The sequence below is a fragment of the Cyprinus carpio genome, chromosome B25 (genome assembly GCF_018340385.1).
Source record: "Cyprinus carpio isolate SPL01 chromosome B25, ASM1834038v1, whole genome shotgun sequence".
Classification (NCBI taxonomy): domain Eukaryota; kingdom Metazoa; phylum Chordata; class Actinopteri; order Cypriniformes; family Cyprinidae; genus Cyprinus; species Cyprinus carpio.
The window spans coordinates 13,956,964-13,974,908 of NC_056621.1; the positions used below are offsets into that span (position 1 = coordinate 13,956,964).

A 17,945-nucleotide genomic window follows, 5' to 3' on the forward strand; every position below is an offset into this window, starting at 1 on the left:
AAACAAATATGGACTTTAATTAGGCTGATGATACACAGGGCAACTTTTTGGGCAATTTTTTTTTTAGCAGTGTTGCTTGGGCACTTTCCCACTGAGAATGAGAAACAAATTTCTGTCTAGATACTTTAGATCTGTCGTGTGCCCTGTGCCTCACCTGGTTGCCCGCTGACGGCAAAATTAAACAAAGTTGCACGGCAACATTGCTCAAAAAGTTGCCCAGCATATCATCAGAGATTGTATGATTGTAGTTTCACAACACTTAACAATAAAAAAAATAAAAATCTTTAATAACTGTAGTTCAAGCTGTCTGTCTCAATGAATCAATTCTTAAATCAACTCTTAAATATCACTTAAATTACAACATAACATCCATCATAAAATATTTACAAATATTAAAATTATTTTTTAAATACACAAGTATTATTATTCTGCTTTATTTTAAATCAAAATGTTTAAATATTGCCGTGTCTTTCAGTAAATTGAAAAACTCAAATTAAAAATTAAAAACATAAATAGACATATTTTACATATCAAGATATAAATTGAATTTCCAAAAGATTGAATGACAATGCTATTTTTGTTTTAAATTTGAAACCACAATACATAAAAAGTAAATAAAAAAACAGAAATAAACAAAACAAAAAATGACCACAGCTCCGAATAAAGAAAAGAAAAAAAGGTTGACTCAAACCTGCATTACCCATATGAGCACCATGGCTTAACGTGCCTAAAATATGCGAGAACCAATGCACCACAGCTCCGACTTATTGTTTGAAGAAAAATGCACATCTTTGTTATCTTTCAGCAAAACTAGACTAAACCAGATTAATCAAAACAACATTACCAAGTTTGATAAAGTGTATAAAGGACATCCCACCTGCATCGAGGCACCTTCCACGCGTGCCACATAGGCAAGACGGTCTAAAACAGTCACTGTCACGGGGACGGCTACAAAGAAGCCACTAACAAAAGCTTTGAAGTATCTTCGCCCAAAGCCCGTCTGCGCCATCGTCTGAAGAGAGAGAATGAAAAGAAAAATGACCTTAGCTTGTTCAAAGAGTTCAGCCAGGCAATTTAGACATCTTTCTCTGGTCTGGTAACATCTAATGAAGAAATAATTCAAACATTCAACAAAATACGGATGTCTTTGTTGTTTAAGTATTGAGAAGTAGTCTCTCCAGAGGAAAAAGACATGTTTCAAGGATATGTTGGAAGATCTAAACTCACAAAGAGAACAAATATATCTTAAGTAAGCTTAACCATATGCCTCCAAACATGAACCGACCTTGTTTTGAATCAAATTGCAGGGCACTAGTGAGGTCAAAAAGAACAACACACTCATAAAGCAGCCAATTTAATGACGAATTTAGTAATTGCACCTATCTGCAGCCATCTGTGGACCATATTCGCAATGACAAAACTCTGTACACCCAGCGCATTAGGGCAGAAAACCCACTGAGGCATTGAAATTGAATCTGACAAGAGCACGCTCGCTCTAATAGCATTAATTGCTAGTGTGATGCTTTATTTGGAGGTACACGTTGTGCAATTATGCTTCTCATTCATTTTACAGAGTTCACCACAGTAACAAAAAGATGAGGAACAGCTTGTACCACTTTCCCAAAAAAGCCTCAAGTCAAGGCATCCAGAAGCAACCTCACAGAATTACTGGTAAGCATTTGAAGAAAGTCTTGAAGCCATTTGCACACAGGAGACCATTCAAGAGGCTCAAAAATCAGAGACTAAAAAAACTTAGTGGAGGATCTGGGAGATGTAGGGTAAAAAAAAAAGTGCTGAGCGAATCATAACGCAGTGCAGGATTTGTCAGGGTTGCACTGCTGTGAGCCAGATATGGCTCAAGCAGGGAAAATTACAAAAACCTCTTTTGTTGTCGCAAAGAGACACCTTCCTGACTCTCTGCTGTGTATGTAGGCTACCCGAGGCAACACTATCAATATAATACAAACACTGATTATTCTGCACAAAACAGCATTTGCAAAGCACTTTACTTCTGTTATGAGACATAATCCAAAGTCAAAAGTGGGCAGTACTAAAAAAAAATAATTGCTTGATGAAGCATAAAAGAATTACGTTGTGAGAGTTAGTCATAATTATGGGAAGTAAAATCGCAATTCTAAAAAAGTACATAAAAATTACAACACTTCTACATAGTCTATCAACACCTGTGGAAGAAACATAAAATTGTGGAGGATGTGTTTGACTAGCTACACAAAGATCACTGACTGTTTATGTACAGACTCAATAATACATTTCTAAAGCTAAATTAATTAATATCGTCAATAAATGCCCAAAACTTCTAAAGTATTTTATTGATAACTATGAATAATAATTATTATTAGATGAAAAAAAAAATTATAGCTTTTGACATATAGAATACTGTTCAAATGTTCGGAAACTATAAGCGTTTTTGAAGTTCTTGAAAAATTTGATTAAAAATACAGTAAAACTGTAATATTGTGAAATATTTTTAAAATTTAAAATAAGCGTTTTCTTTTAGGATATATTTTAAAATGTCATTTCTTCCTGTGATGAAAAGGCTAAATTTTCAGCATCATTACTCCAGTCTTCAGTATCCCGTGATCCTTCAGAAATTATTCTAATATGCTGATTTGCTGTTGCTCATGAAACATTTTTTATTATTGACCCTGATGAAAACAGTTTATAAAGTTTATGATGCTTTATATTTTTATAAAAACTTTTTTAAAGGCGCCTCTAATAAACAGAAAGTTTAAAAGAACACAATTTATCTGGAAATCTTTTGTAACAAATTACATACAAAATAAAATAAAAATAAAAACAATAAATGTAACAAAGTCTTTACTGTCACTTTTGATCAACTGAATGTGTTCCTGCTGAATATGAATTATTTTCCTTCAGATAAACTTTTTTTTATGGTATTGTATATATATGTCAAAGGTTATTGAATTTTAATTAATCACAATTTTCTTTTTTTCTCTGGAGGACCTTGCAAGCACTGAATTCAAACATCTATTAAGAAAGCAAACAGGGTACATTTTGATTTCACGTCATCTTCATCTAGCAGATTCATCTCTCGTGTGTCTTACCCTGCTCTGAAACTTCTTGTAGTGTTAAGTATTCATTCGCTTAGCTGCATCTCACACAAGAGTGTGACTAATGAACTATTATGACAACGAGCGGCTAAATTATCCATGGTGTTCTGGGCAGATCTGCCAAGTGCCAGCTGTCAGGTTCCTCTAACAATAATCCCTCAGCAGCACATACAGTGAGAGACTGCCAATCATGCTGGTGCCACACAACACACAACGGCCTTTTTCCCAAAGATGTCCCTTTTTGCTTGTCCCTCCACTGAGCCACAATCCTATATTTTCACCAGCTACATACGGAGAGGTTGGCACATGCCACAAGGATCTCAAAGGTGTGTAAAGTGGAGCATCTAATAGTTTATTCTTAAAAACGGGCAGATGGGAAAATCTAGGACTGGTGCGCAGAGATCAAAAGAAAGCACTGAGTTCATTTTTCATCAAAGGCTGCTTTCAGATTCCGAGTCGAGAACATTTTCCACCATTTTCCATGTGCTACGGACAGAAATAAAACCATGAGCGATAAAAACCAAGGTTGGCACAGCAGGTGTGCAACATAGATGGATTTTTTGTAGCTGAGTCCAATTAAAGATGTGTTTCTAAAGTTGAAAGCAAATGTCTGGGTAATATTAGGTGACCATTGCACACAGCTGCGGAACGGTGCATGGTGGTCTCATGCCAGCAGAATCGATTTATCATATGCTTCGCGTTTATAACTTCTAACCCATTTATCCTGCGAGTAGTACTGTCAAATATGCCACCTGCATAATGTAAAACTGTAGCCTGGTAGCTTTGTTTATGCATACCTGAGCGTAACCATTTTAATTGCACCAGTCATCAAATGTGTCCAAAAATGCTTAGTGAACTTGCTGCTTTAAGGGTAATTTGAAACCGCAATGACAGATTTCTACTCTCGACGAGGCAATTTTCGGTTTCCTTGATGTATGGGCCTATTTTAACTGTGCATTTCACGCCACGGCGCTGACAGACCGAATCTGATTAAATTATCTCAATGTCTGCACCTGTAAGTATGATTTCAGCTGGAATGCTTGACCATTAGTCTGCATCACAGCAGCGGTGAGATTAATGATGTGCTGCAGACAGCTGTAGACGAGCACACAAAAAAGAACGAGGCTGACTCACGATATCCTATGATAAGACTTTTAAAACTGTTTATATGCAAAAGTCAAAGGTTCGCACACAGAGGGCTGCTTTTAAACAGTCTACATATAGGCTACATACAAGCAAATGTATTATTATTTTTCAATTAATATATTTTAGTTATTTCATATTTAAAATTAGATCATTTGTACATATTTTTAATTAAAAATAAAAAATACAACTATTTTCACATAAAACTTTTGTACAAAATAATAAACACACACTTTGTTAAGAAATTTATGATTTTTATTAATATTTTTCAATTCACTTTCACTTTGTTAAGAAATTTATATTGTGTATATGTGTGTGTTTGTGATTTTTTAAAAAAAAATATTAAATATTCTATTAAATGATTCTATTAAATTATTTTATTTAAAAATAATTAAAAATAATAATTCAAATATAAATCACTTTATACAAATATTTTATTAATATTTTCATTTTGCGAAAAATGGCAATGTTACAAGTGTGTGTGTGTGCATATATAAATAAATATACACACACACACACACTTGTAGTTGTCATACAATGGAAAATATTCCATATAGCCTGTCATAGATGTCATACAATGGAAAATATTCCATATAGCCTGTCATTGAGATTATGTGTGTGTGTGTGTGTGTTTCAGAAATATAAAATATTCTATTAAATGATTTAAATTAAATTTTATTTAAAGATTTTAATAAAAAAGATAATAAAAACTGTGTGTGTGTGTGTGTGTATAGGCCTATATACATATATGTATATATACATTTTTATTAATGTTTTCATTTTAAAAAATTATACACAGTGCATCAGTTTATATAATGTATAATATATGATCTGTTTTGTTTAATATATACTAAATCTAATATTCCTTTAATGGACACAACCATTTCAAGCCTCAAAGCCAATATAAAGTGATGTTTTCACGAGTTACGGATTAGAAATTAAAAAAAATCGTATTCATTAGGGTAGCTTCGCAAGGGCAACTTCGTTAATTAATTAACCTAGAAACTAAATTCAGCACTCATATGGGAGAATGACCTCTTTTTATATCAGTGTCTTCATGTACCTTTACATGAGATCTATATGATCTTAACTGAGCGAATGTGATGGGCAGCAAACAAGCAATGGCTGTGTCTCAAAACATAATGAGCTGTCTACCTAGTTGGCATAAACACATTTTGAACAATCAACACTTCTGGCCATCACAGGCCAGTTTTGAATGTCTATGGCCAGAAAGCGTATGTATATGTGCATAAAAATATAGCTACCTTTATTTGACTTTTAAGTTTTTACATTGCATGTTTAATTTAGCAAGTGCTGTTCAGCTAACCTTCCGGATATAAAAAATATTATTTCCCATTTTTAATATAATTTTGTGTAAAAGTGTCTTGACTTACAACTGTTTAAATTAAAGGTTTAAAACGGTTCCTGATAAACAACTTGGACTCTGGACATGGGAGGTCCAGTAAAGTGCACTGCACATCGGGATACAGTATTCTGTGTAGTATACTAATATTTGTACTTGTTTAAGTTTTCTACGCATACGAATGACATGTTTTGAGACACAGCCCGAGCTCTTTCAAATAAATTAACACAGTTACTAGATTAGCGAGTGTACAACATCTCTCTTGTTTCATTTTGTGGTGTACTAAGTTGCAAACTGCGACACCAGTTCAAACTAACTTACATCAGTAAACCCTGTAGTTCAGCGTTTATGGCGACCACGCTGGATTTACAGGTCATGCCTCTACTATAAACAAGGGCAAACAGTGGGCGTGTGATGAACTTCGAAACGGTGCATACAATTATAATACATAAGTAAAAGTTAAGCATAAACCCCTCAGCACTAATGCGGACTAAATGCAGAGTATCAATGATATCAGACGCGTGTCCATACACTCACCTAATGTCTTTATGTACGTGCTGTACGTCGCTCCGTTCACTACGACACCACGCTCGCTGCTTCCGGGTCCTAAAGCCCTCCCACTCACAATCATATCATTAGCTTGAGCCGACTAGTTTACATTATATGTATGTTAAACTAGTATATAAATTCTATTTTACATAATAGTACAATAAGGATATATTTAAAAATTTTGAATAAAATAGGTGTATAATTATTTCTGTTTTTTATACAATCATAAAATATTCAACATGTAAAATAAAATGCGTGTATATACATACATAGCCTGCATATAAAATTAAAATAATTATTCAAAATAAAAAGTCTATTTTACATATTATAATTGATAATGCATTATTTAAGATTTTTTTTAAAAATGGTATGTGAGATTTGAAAGAAATTATATTTGATTTAGAAATGTGAAATAATTTTGGGACAGAAAAAAATACAATACATTATTGCATTCATATTAATATTAGATGAAAATGAGGCTGTGAGGTAGATGTTACATGTCATTTTCATTATGTATTTTATATGTATGAATTTTTGTCACTAGAGATATATTTGAAAAGTTACATAATTAAAAATATATTCATAAACATTATATAAATAAGAATTAATATAATTGAAAATATTGATGTGAAACACATTGCAATCCCTTACACAGACTATGAATCTATCCATAGCGCTGTTTTTAATCACTTATATAAAAAATGGCATCTACAAAACATGGTATTACTATGGTATTATTATGACAGTACTGTTTTTAATGTAACTATGTGGCAGTATACATTTTTGGTCCTTTAAAGTTCAATGAAACTCCCAACAATGAAGTTTCCATCAAAATACTATTTATGACATCACAGTTTACATCAATCAACCTTTATTTGTTGGATGGTTAATATTCAACATTTACAAATAAAAACTTTAGTTGCAACATTCAAAGCTATGAACTGGTTACATTTTCATATAAACACCTTTTGTACAAAATCTGTAACACAGGCTATATGGAATACTTCCATCCCATCGTATGATATAAAGTACAACTTTACAAGTTCAAAAAATTGAACAGAAAGAGTATAATCCATAAAAAGGAAGGTGAAAGGAGAGAACAGCAGAAATACAGGCGTGACTAGAGTTGAAGTCCTACGACTTGACCATTGGCAATCTACTGAAATTACAAAACATGATTGCCGAAAAATGTGCAACTCTAATAACATGCCAATATGAGAACATAGCTGCAAAGCCGTTAATAAAATAGGTAACAAACGAATCGGTTACGGTGCCCATCTTTAAGTATTTTATAATCATTCCAACGGTAGTTCGATTTTTCACACTGCAGATATTTTAGGTTGCCAAAAAATACAGCACTTTGAACTTTGTATTTATCTACAAAAATGCAATTATAGAATAAAATCACTGGGGATATTTTTCCCAAGAACAATTTTTATCAAGTACAGATTGTCTATACATGATCAATAATGTAAACTGACAGCCGAGTTGTGTGTTTTAAGTTGCATTTTAACGACTATCAAATATTTATTATCCAATATATATTAAAAGAACTGTGGGCTTTTAAGCTGGCAGTGAAAAAGCTGTTTGTTACTCTCAATTTAACATCAATATGCGGAAAGTTTTCGTTCGTAGGAAGGGATGCAGCAACACGCTCACATGGCAATTCGTAACTAATTTACGTTTTGATAAATAGGTGGCTAATTGGTATGAATTCGTACGATTTGCTTATGCTCAGTTATGTTCAGGCATGGACCTTCATGCTTACTTTTTACGAAAAAATATATATTCAGGCATGGACCTTCATGCTCACTTTTTACGAAAAACATATGATTTAATAAGATTCACATCCTATGAATTCAAACGACATCGCCACTTTCTAATATAGTTACGTTTTTCTGTGAGATTGGGTAGGTATTGTCTTTGAAAAGAAAATTCGTTAATGTCTAAAATCAGCTGTTTTGTTGAAAACTTGACCCCATTGGCTTTGTTAGCAAGAAAAACAAATGTTTTAATGTTGTTAGTATGGTCCATGGTAAAAAAATAAATAAAAAATACACAAAATGAGAAAATACTTTTTTACAAGTAAATGCGATGTAAAAAAAAGAAGAAAACAAATACTAAAAGAACATTAAAGGTTAAACAACATAAATGAACATCAATTCCACACAGCATTTCCTAAATTGTGTTTATCGTCTACAACTAGAGATCCCAAATTGATTTTCTGACTGAAATTTCTGTCAGATTTAACATTCAAAGGAGAAAGATAAACAGATTTGATCTAGCCAGTATTGTTTGGAAGTGACTGCGGTGACACAACCTGATTTGGGATCAGAACTAGATGATGTTTGTTGCTATCGCTCTCTGCAAACTACAATGGTTATATTGCTTTGTACTGCTCATGCCCCATGCAGTCTTGAGCTACGCCTCTGCACACGGTTTAAGAAGCACACTGTTGAGCACTAGCGGTCACGCTAACTTTAGTTTAGCTTTCCTAACTACTCTCACTGACAAAGAAGTTAATACTGTTTGCATCTTTGGCACAATACTTGGAGACCACACAATTTCATCACATTGGCACATTTAAACGGTCAGGCAGTTTCGGTAGATACGAGGCTACATTAGAAAAAAAACAAAACACTAAGAAATATGTAGCACCTTTTAGCCATTCCAGAAAGTACAAAGCGGTTAAAACGGGACGCAGGTCTAGCTGTACGCCTCGGTTTGTGTAAGACCAAAAAAAAAAAAAAAAAAAATCTGCTGTAGTGTGGAAAGAAAAGCTGTACAACACTGATTTTGTACTTCTATCAAAAATACCTTGCTAGCAATATGTTTCAGAGCACTCTAAATGGGATATGGACCTGCCAGATCTTCAGATTTAGCTGTAAATTACATGCCATTTCAAAGCGTACATAATCTCTTCATGGCTTTTCTAATACATTTCATTTCTAACCATATCTGCATATCAGAAGGACTGCGCCGAGATGGCCGGATCATCGGTGAAGAACAATTCTGAGCTGCGCTTTAGACTGGGTCTAAAGAGCTGATCCACTAAATAGTCACTTAACCATCAAATATGCAGCTTTAAAATGAAAATAAGATGATCTACTTAATGTCAACAAACAAAAAAGGAAAACATTCATCATGGGAGCATTCCGTTTCACTTTAATTTAGGTTTTAGAATACAAATCGCTAAATAAAAAATCTAAACGTATGGAGAACTGAGAGTGGCATATGATAATAAATAAATCTTTTGTCAATAATAAAAAAAAAAAAAATCATGACATTTGTGTCAATAAATACATAGTCCAAAGTCCAATAAGTCCAATGTATTAACAAAAAAAATTACATTATTTTATAAATTAAATTGCCTATTTGATAAATAAATACAATTCTAAAATATTATGAATAAAATTTAAACAAATCAATAAAGCATGAATGAAGTGTGTCAAATAAATAAATAATATTTTGCAAAAGACTTTGATGTATTAACATTTGTCTATTTATTGACATCATTTATGTATCGACACAATATCTGAAATGTGAATAAAAATTAATGAAATGTGTCGATACATAAATAACTAAATTGTTTTGTATCAGACTATGATAGATTTATTAACATTTATTTATTTACTTAACTGACACCTCTTGATTATTTATTGACACATACTTATTGAAAAATTGTTATACGATTTTAATTATTTATAAATCATAGTATGAACAAAGCATGAAATGTGTCAATAAATAAATAAATGACTTTCAGATTACATTTTTGCTTTGGACTTTGACATTTATTGACATTTTTTGATTTATCTATTGACATATTCATACTAATTTAATAAGATTAGTAAGATTTGAAAGATGTATTTATATGCCACTCCCTATCCTCCACCAAAATGCACCTCCTTGCATTTGAAAACATTGCCAATTATAATACATAACCTACAGTTATTTTACAGTAAACGGCTGCAAAAAATGCGACGTAGTCCAAGTTACCGCTGACGCGTTACAGCTGAGAGACCTTTCTGGGTGTGGGCCGGTGACGGGGCTCTGAATTAATGCGCTGCACGCGGTTCAGCTGGGGTTTGCCGGTCAGGCTGGGGTTGTCGGTACTGGGCGGTACTGACAGACTGTGAGGCAGTGGCGTCGCTCGCCTGGGATTGTTCCGCTCGTAGACGCTGTATGGCGGAGGAGTCTTGCTGCCCCGGCGAATGGGCATGTCTGCGGGGACGGTGGGGGGTAGAGGAGGGTCGGGCAGTGGGAGGTCGATCCCGCACGTATCGGAGACACTGCAGCGGCTGAGGGATGAGATCCCACTGCTGTAGCTGCCAGAGCGGGCAGGGGAGTGAGATGCCAGGCTCCCCATCGGCAAGCCATCAGTCGGGGAGGGCGTGAGGGGCGGGACCATTGACTGCAGAGAAAAACCAAGGACAAACTTCATTAGATACACCAACTTTTAACACAGAGTGACTTAAGCATAAACCAGTCACCTTCTGAGGGGAACGGGCAGTTGGCATGGGAGACAATGACCTCACGTTCTTGCACAGAGATCCTGTTCAACACACACACACACACACAAAGGAACAAAAGGACGTGTCATTGAGCTGTACATAACCGGCTGAAGTGTAGCGGCTGTTATCTGACAGCAGAAAGCTGCATTACCTGTCTCAGGTGTGGGGAGATTGGGTTCACAGCGTGGTAATGCTGAATCCACTGGAATTTGGAACGGAATCATCCTCTGTAAAATATATAAAAGATAGAAATCCCAGTCAATCTGCTACTCCTGCTATACTGTGGACAGTTATTGAACGCTGGGACTGCTTTTTAATAGCCTTACTTTACAGGCTGTTTATTCAGTATTAGTCATATTCTTAACAGTCTTAACTGAATTTTTGTGAAATAAATTTGCTTTGTTTTTGTGAGTTTGCTTCCTTTTCTGAGAAGATCAATAATATCAGAAAGGCGATTAGCACATCCTCAAGTTATGCAGAGGTCAGACAGATTCGACCACAATTTCAAAAAGAAAGTAACTATGATTGTTTTTAGAGCAATTGTCAGCAACATTTTGGAAGAAATAGTACAACACCTTAAATCGTCAACCTGCTATCTTGACACATTTCCCACATCTTTTTTCAAAAGTGTGCTTAACTGTTTAGAAGCAGATCTCTTAGAAGTGGTGAATGCCTCACTTCTTTCTGGAACTTTTCCAAACTCCCTGAAAACTGCAGTTGGTAAGCCCCTTCTTAAAATGAGCAATCTTGATAACACCATATTGAGCAAATATAGACCAATATCAAATCGTCCTTTTATAGGCAAGATTATTGAAAAGGTATCATCTAAACAACTACATAAACACAAAAACACAAATGGACAACTTTAAAACTTTCAATACGACTTCCAACCGCATCACAGCACAGAGACATCACTCATTAAGATAATAAATGATATTCGCTTTATTTCTGATTCCAGTGAATAAAGCGAATAGTTTCCAGGCAAGACTTGGAGAAACTTGTTCATGCATTTATCACCAGCAGGATGGACGATGGTAATGGTCTCCTCACCGACCTTCACAAGAAGACCATTAGAGAGCTGCAGCTCATCCAGAACGCTGCTGCCAGGATTCTGACAAGAACCAGAAAATCTGAGCATATCACACCAACCCTCAGGTCCTTACACTGGCTTCCAGTTATATTTAGGATTGATTTTAAAGTACTTTTACTAGTTTATAAATCACTCAATGGCCTAGGACCTAAATACATAGCAGATAGGCTCACTGAATATAAACCAGACCACTCAGATCATTAGGATCGAGTCAATTAGAAATACCAAGGGTTCACACAAAACAAGGGGAGTCCGCTTTTAGCTACTTGGAATCAGCTTTCAGAAGAGATTACCATTGTGTACGTAATGTGCTATATAAATAAACTTGCCTTGCCTTTGTTTTTAACAAAACCCAGTCCAGAGCATTCAGAAGCTCAAACTGTTCAGAAGGTTGACCTACACATAGTATATATATACTATGTGTGTGCATTTACATATACATAATAAATATAATAAATATACACAGTACACATACATAATGTAAACAAAAACTTTTATTTTGGACGCAAGATTAATCGTGATTAATCACATCCAAAATAAAAGTTTTTGTTTACAGCACTAAACAAAATAAAATGTTTCTGATCAGTCAAATCAAAGAGCCCACTTTTTTTAACTAAAAAAATATATATTATGGTCTCTAGAGCTGAAACAACTAATCGATTTAATCGATTAAAATCGATTATTAAAATAGTTGTCAACTAATTTAGTAATAGATTCGTTGCTAAATAAATTTTTATTTGCCGTAAGCGGCTCATTTCGTGCATATTTTAAAATCTGCGGTGACCAAAGTGTGGCAGTAATGAGCCACCGGAGGTTTTACTCAGCCAGTAACAGCAGGAGAAGTAGCGAATAGCCAATAGCTGGCCTCGTTTTATGTCACGTGCTTCCCGCACAGCGTCTCTCTGCAGCATTCAGCGTGATGGGTGAGGCAGGCGGCAGTGGAGTAAGCTCGAAAAAAAAAAAAAAAAAAGCGGAAGATAAAACTAATCGGACGAAGTCATCCAAAGTGTGGGAGCAAAAAGAGAGCAAGCCTAACTGTTAAGCCCTGAACATTTGGACATGTTGACCTTTTTTGCACTGAAATGCAAAGTTTTTCTCAAATAATGAGTGAATAGTGTTCTGCCTCATTTCCCACAGGTAGTCGAATTCCTGTCAGGTTCAGGCATAAGCCAGTGTTAACATTTTATCGCTTTATTACATTTTTGAATTTTGCACTGTTATAAGCCCACTACATATTTAAATCCGATGACAATCACAGTGTGCAAAGACTTTTATTTGTGCAGATTCTGCAGTATGTTGTTTGCAAATGTTTAGTCGTAAAAGCTGATAACATTGCTTTTTAACAATTAACATTTAAAGCTTTGTCGTTTACCAGTTCATAATTCAGTCTTGCAGCCTAATTATGACTGAATGAGAGAGGTTAATGTTTAAATGTATTTGAAATGCACTTTTTTCTAAGCATTCACGTCTTTTTCACACAGCTGGTTTTTTTTGTGTTGTCCAATTTTTTTTCTGGACAACCTTCTGATGGATTTTACTTTAAATTTTACTTTAAAATGTGAGTTCCATTCAGGTTTCTGCCATTGGCACTTCATTGGAAGGATGTTTACAATTTCACTGCATAAGCTATAAAAGCTGTTTCCCAGGTATAAGCTGTGTGTTTACAGGAAAAAAATAATAAAAATGCAATTTACTGCAATTTTATTCTGTTTTATTCTTATTCTTCGTGATATGTTCTGAAAGATTCCTTAATAAGCTTTGTTCGGGATGTTAAACTACTTTAGGAGCCCTAAGGACTGCCATGGTGAAAACATTATTTTGAAACCTCCTTGTGAAATTTGCTAGAGTATGTATGGGTCAGTGTTCTGATTGCAGAAGAGTTTCGACAAAGTATAACTAACACATAATAAAACACAACTCCAGGTATGTTTTTGATGAGGATATGACAATGCAAAATGGTTTAAAATCTCTAAAAAAGTCTATGTTGAATGATAAAGATCCTTTGTTAATAATTTACTTGGGAAAAAAATGGGCAAAACTAAAATATAAGTACATAAACCGATTCATCGATTAATCGTAAAAATAATCCACCGATAAATAGATTACCACAATAATCATTAAATGAAACATTAATATTACTTAATCAAATCAAAGAGCCCACTTTTTTTAACTAAAAAAATATATATTATGGTCTCTAGATGTGGCTTGGGACCCTCATCATTCAATGTAAGTTTATGAGAATTTAAATATCATAATCAATTCTTAGTGGGGAAAAATGAATGGAAGCCCCTCCCAACATTATTTCCCACTGAATATTCAGTTTGAGATGTAATTGTTAAAGAGTGGCTGTGGAGCCGCTCTGACCTGTGTGGGGTCCAGTGGGCTGGGGAAAATGCCGCTGCAGAGTCTGTCCCGTGGAGAGAGGCAGGCGTTGTCTCTGGAGTGCTTGTGCTTGTCAGACGGCAGTGGAGAAGCTAATGAAGAGAAATAAAGGCACGTAGTGTGAGAGTTGAAAAGATAGGAAATAACAGAGGAAATGAGGCATTGCTGCAAAAGGATGCCAATTATGTTGCGGTGCGTTGTAAGTACTCCTTGCTTTTGAGTGCCAGATTGCTTATAGTCTATTGAATTCACTCACCTCTATTGCTGGAGGGCGCAGAGCTGTTCACATTGTGTGAGCCAGAGTGATTTGAGCTCAGACTTGAGGTAGACGGACTGGGCTAGAAATAGACAACAGACGTGCAATGTGATTTTTTTTTACTTTTATGAAGTAAATAAGCTAAGATGCATTAAAAAAATGACCATATAAATTATCATAATATAAAAAACGTGTTATTAAATTGTGTACAAATACAAAAAAAAAATATAACACAAATTCATATATAACTATAACATTTATTAAAATATTTTTTTATAATTTTAAAGGGTTGAGTTACAATTTTTTTGTCTGCTAGTATATTCAAAAATATATTCAAAATGAAAAACCAAAAAACATATAATCTTTAAAAACACAAAAAATTTGTAAAAAATTACAATATATATCCATTGTATAAATCATCATTAAAAAAGAACATAAATCACATAAAAAAAGAACATGTTATTTCATTAAAAAAAGAAAAAATGATAAAAAAAAATATAATATATATAAAAATATAATATATAATATATAAAAACACAAAAACAAAACTATAAAAAAAATAATAATAATAATAAAGCTGTTGGGTGTCACCAACGATATTATTTATTCTGCTCTGCATTTTCTCAGCTAACAGCATTGAACAGACTAATTCATTAAAAATTTATTCATTCATTAAATTATAATTTCTCACTTGCATGTTGAAGACCTCATCCGAGCTCTCTGATTGGCCGGTGATGTTGCTCACTTCATTTGAGGCCTGTGATGACAGTGAGGATGAGGAATATCTGTTGACAGCTGGATAGCTGAGAGGACTGAAAGGAAATTGAAAGACACAAGAGAAAGACAGGATAAGTTTAGCAAACGTGTGGGTGCGAGCTGTTCAAGCTGCCAATCTGTCAAACCTGATCCAAAACATAAGCATTCTTAAATAGCATCTACTTGGCTGAGATTTCAATTGAGTTCAACTTTTTTAACTACAAAACTTTTTTTTATTTTTTTATTTTTATATCTGACCTTAAGGCATTTCAGCATATATTTCAAGAATGCACACAAGAAACATTTTTACCACGGCATTAAGATGACACAAACCTGCGTCTCGCCACGATTCGGCCTCCCTCTGGGCTGATGGCATTAGGTACGGGGGTCCTGCATGTGCGTGGGCTGCCATTCGCAAAATGCAGAGGACTAACTCGCACATAAGCGGGAAACTCTTGTGGCTATACAAAAAAAGATGTACTGTTATAGAAAGTGTTTCATCAAATTGTTTGTTAAAATTAACAGTTTTTAAAGGTCACATATGTAATTTCAATGCCTCTAGTGGCAGTAAGCAAAATGTACTTTTTACAAAGGTTTCTCAAACATTCATCTGCTATTGGTCAGACAAACTCTGTGGCCCCGCCCCAAACTCATGCCACTGGTTGAGCCAATGCTACTATGGCCAACAGGTCGAGATTGGCTCTCAATGTTTTTATTGTTCATCAACGGGAACTGTTCTAACGTTATCATTGGATAACATTTATAAAGTTTTAAATATGTATATTTTTATATATTTTTCATACACAAATGCAGTGCTTCACTTTAGAAGGCCTTTATTAAGCACTTTTTATGATGGATGGATGCACTTTATTAGACTTCAAAATCTCGACCACCATTTACTGCCATTATAAAGTTTAGAAGAACCAGGACATTTTTTAATATAACTCCAATTGTATTGGTCTGAAAGAAGAAAGTCATATACACCGATGATGCCTTGAGGGTGAGTAAATCAAAAATTTCCCTTTAAAGTTGCATATTAAATTGGGATATGCATTTTAACGTCTAAAAATGCACACTATTCCACTTTAAGAGCAGTGAATATGTATCTATATATGTAAAAGTACACATACTTGAATCCCCAGACTGGAGCGCATTACATGGAACTGGTCGACAAGCTTTTTATGTAACGGCTTCATATCCTGTGGAACGAACTTCTCGTGCACAGCTAAACCAAATTCCAGAATATGGGCCTGCAAAAAGGCAGAGAGAAAATTCTATTATTCTTAGAACAAAATAAACAATATAAAATAGGAAAATGTCTAGAAATGTACTTTTTGTATAAATTTTGGCTTAATTTTGTTTTTAAAAAAAACTTTTTATAGAATTTTCAGGACATTTTTACATTTAATAGCTATAAAAGTATCATGCTTTGCAACCATCAAGTAAAAGGTAATAGCATTTTCTTAAAAAAAAAAATCCTTTTAAATATTTTTCAACGTAAAAAGTTTTTAACAAATAGAATGAATTGTTAATACAAAAATATTATATTTTAAAAACACTTTATCAGATGTATTAAAGTCATTATATGAATAGCATTTTTAATATACATTTTTAAATATATATTTAAAAATACATATTATATTTAAAAATATATTTTAAATAAACACACATCACAGACCCAGATAATTATTGTTTTTGTACCTGTTCAAACATCAGTTCCCTAAGACGAGTAATTTTCTCTCCATCCTCTGGATGATTTGCGATGTAATCTTTCGCAAAGAATGCCTGCGTGAGGAAGTACATAAAGAGACGCATGAATCATTTGTATTCAGGCTACATTTTAAGAAAAGACCAGTTCATAAATAAACTCATACAGTGTGAAATTCAGTGCATGTCTCGCAGGCATTTCAATGCTGTAAACTAACCTGCACTCCTACGCATTTCTTAGAAACTATGATGCAACATTACAAAGACACTAGGGAACGTTTCCACGACTCTCGTTTAATACATCATGCTAATTGTCAGACGTAAGTGACATTTTGATCCAGCTTTCATAGCCTAGTTACTAGACCTGGAGCCCTGTGCTCTGTGGTAAACTCATCATCTGTTCACTGAGGTGCATGCTGGGATTCAGGAGGACCCCTGCCGTTAGCGCTTCCCTTTTAATAGAGTTAGCTGAAGCTCACGCTCACAAAAGGCCAGAGCTCAACATGCTGTTGCTTGGCAACTGTCAGAGATACACGCAGCAAACGGTCCTATGAAGTGTGAGGATGTGGGCTAGTCATTAAACATCCAGCAAATGCTCTTTTAAGGTTTCACTGAAAACAACAACTAGAAACCGGTCTTTCATCCTGCTAAAAGGAAGAAGGTGAAATTAATAAATCTCAGACCAATAAATCACTTTACAGACAATTTATGTTGTCAAGGCTATGAGACATCAACAGAGTCAAAACATTTCAATCACAACAGTTATAGGATTTTAATATTTTGACTGCCTCGTGTCATACAACACCATAAAATAGTTTTTTTTTTTTAAATATAAATGACATCAAAAACACATCAAATTGTAATTGATATATATGTAAACATTTTTGTGTAATAGTTTTTTTTCTGTAACAGTGATTGAACATAAAATAATATTTTGCATTTGTATTCAGTTAACATTGGGGAGTAAATAACAGCAGCTTCGCCACAAAGTTTAACTAATCAGTCACCTAAAATATAAACTAAAATTATAATTAAGAACAAACAAAAATCACAGATTTCCCACATTTTACATAAATTATAGTCATAGTGTCATATA

General features: G+C 34.2%; 2 protein-coding genes across 4 annotated transcripts in view; both read right to left on the bottom strand.

Moving 5' to 3' along the window:
- immp2l (inner mitochondrial membrane peptidase subunit 2) overlaps positions 1 to 6,262 on the bottom strand; it is a 76,599-nt gene extending 70,337 nt beyond the window's left edge. Inside the window, exons 1-2 of one of the 2 annotated variants that reach the window (XM_042752571.1) lie at positions 6,136 to 6,262; positions 878 to 1,012 (exon numbers count right to left, since the gene is read on the bottom strand). In XM_042752571.1, the coding sequence (XP_042608505.1) occupies positions 878 to 1,009 (132 nt within the window). In that variant the 5' untranslated portion in view covers positions 1,010 to 1,012; positions 6,136 to 6,262. Of the gene's footprint in view, positions 1 to 877; positions 1,013 to 5,919; positions 6,069 to 6,135 lie in introns of those variants that run through there. The other variant, XM_042752570.1, reaches the window with a different exon arrangement.
- Positions 6,263 to 6,969: 707 nt separating this feature from the next.
- The window catches only part of dock4 (dedicator of cytokinesis 4), a 69,698-nt gene continuing 58,722 nt past the window's right edge, over positions 6,970 to 17,945 (bottom strand). For both annotated transcript variants that reach the window (XM_042752713.1, XM_042752712.1), the window contains 9 exons: positions 16,844 to 16,927; positions 16,273 to 16,392; positions 15,476 to 15,603; positions 15,078 to 15,198; positions 14,387 to 14,468; positions 14,113 to 14,222; positions 10,810 to 10,885; positions 10,638 to 10,699; positions 6,970 to 10,558 (listed from right to left, as the gene is read on the bottom strand). In XM_042752713.1, the coding sequence (XP_042608647.1) occupies positions 10,154 to 10,558; positions 10,638 to 10,699; positions 10,810 to 10,885; positions 14,113 to 14,222; positions 14,387 to 14,468; positions 15,078 to 15,198; positions 15,476 to 15,603; positions 16,273 to 16,392; positions 16,844 to 16,927 (1,188 nt within the window). In that variant the 3' untranslated portion in view covers positions 6,970 to 10,153. The remainder of the gene's footprint in view (positions 10,559 to 10,637; positions 10,700 to 10,809; positions 10,886 to 14,112; positions 14,223 to 14,386; positions 14,469 to 15,077; positions 15,199 to 15,475; positions 15,604 to 16,272; positions 16,393 to 16,843; positions 16,928 to 17,945) is intronic.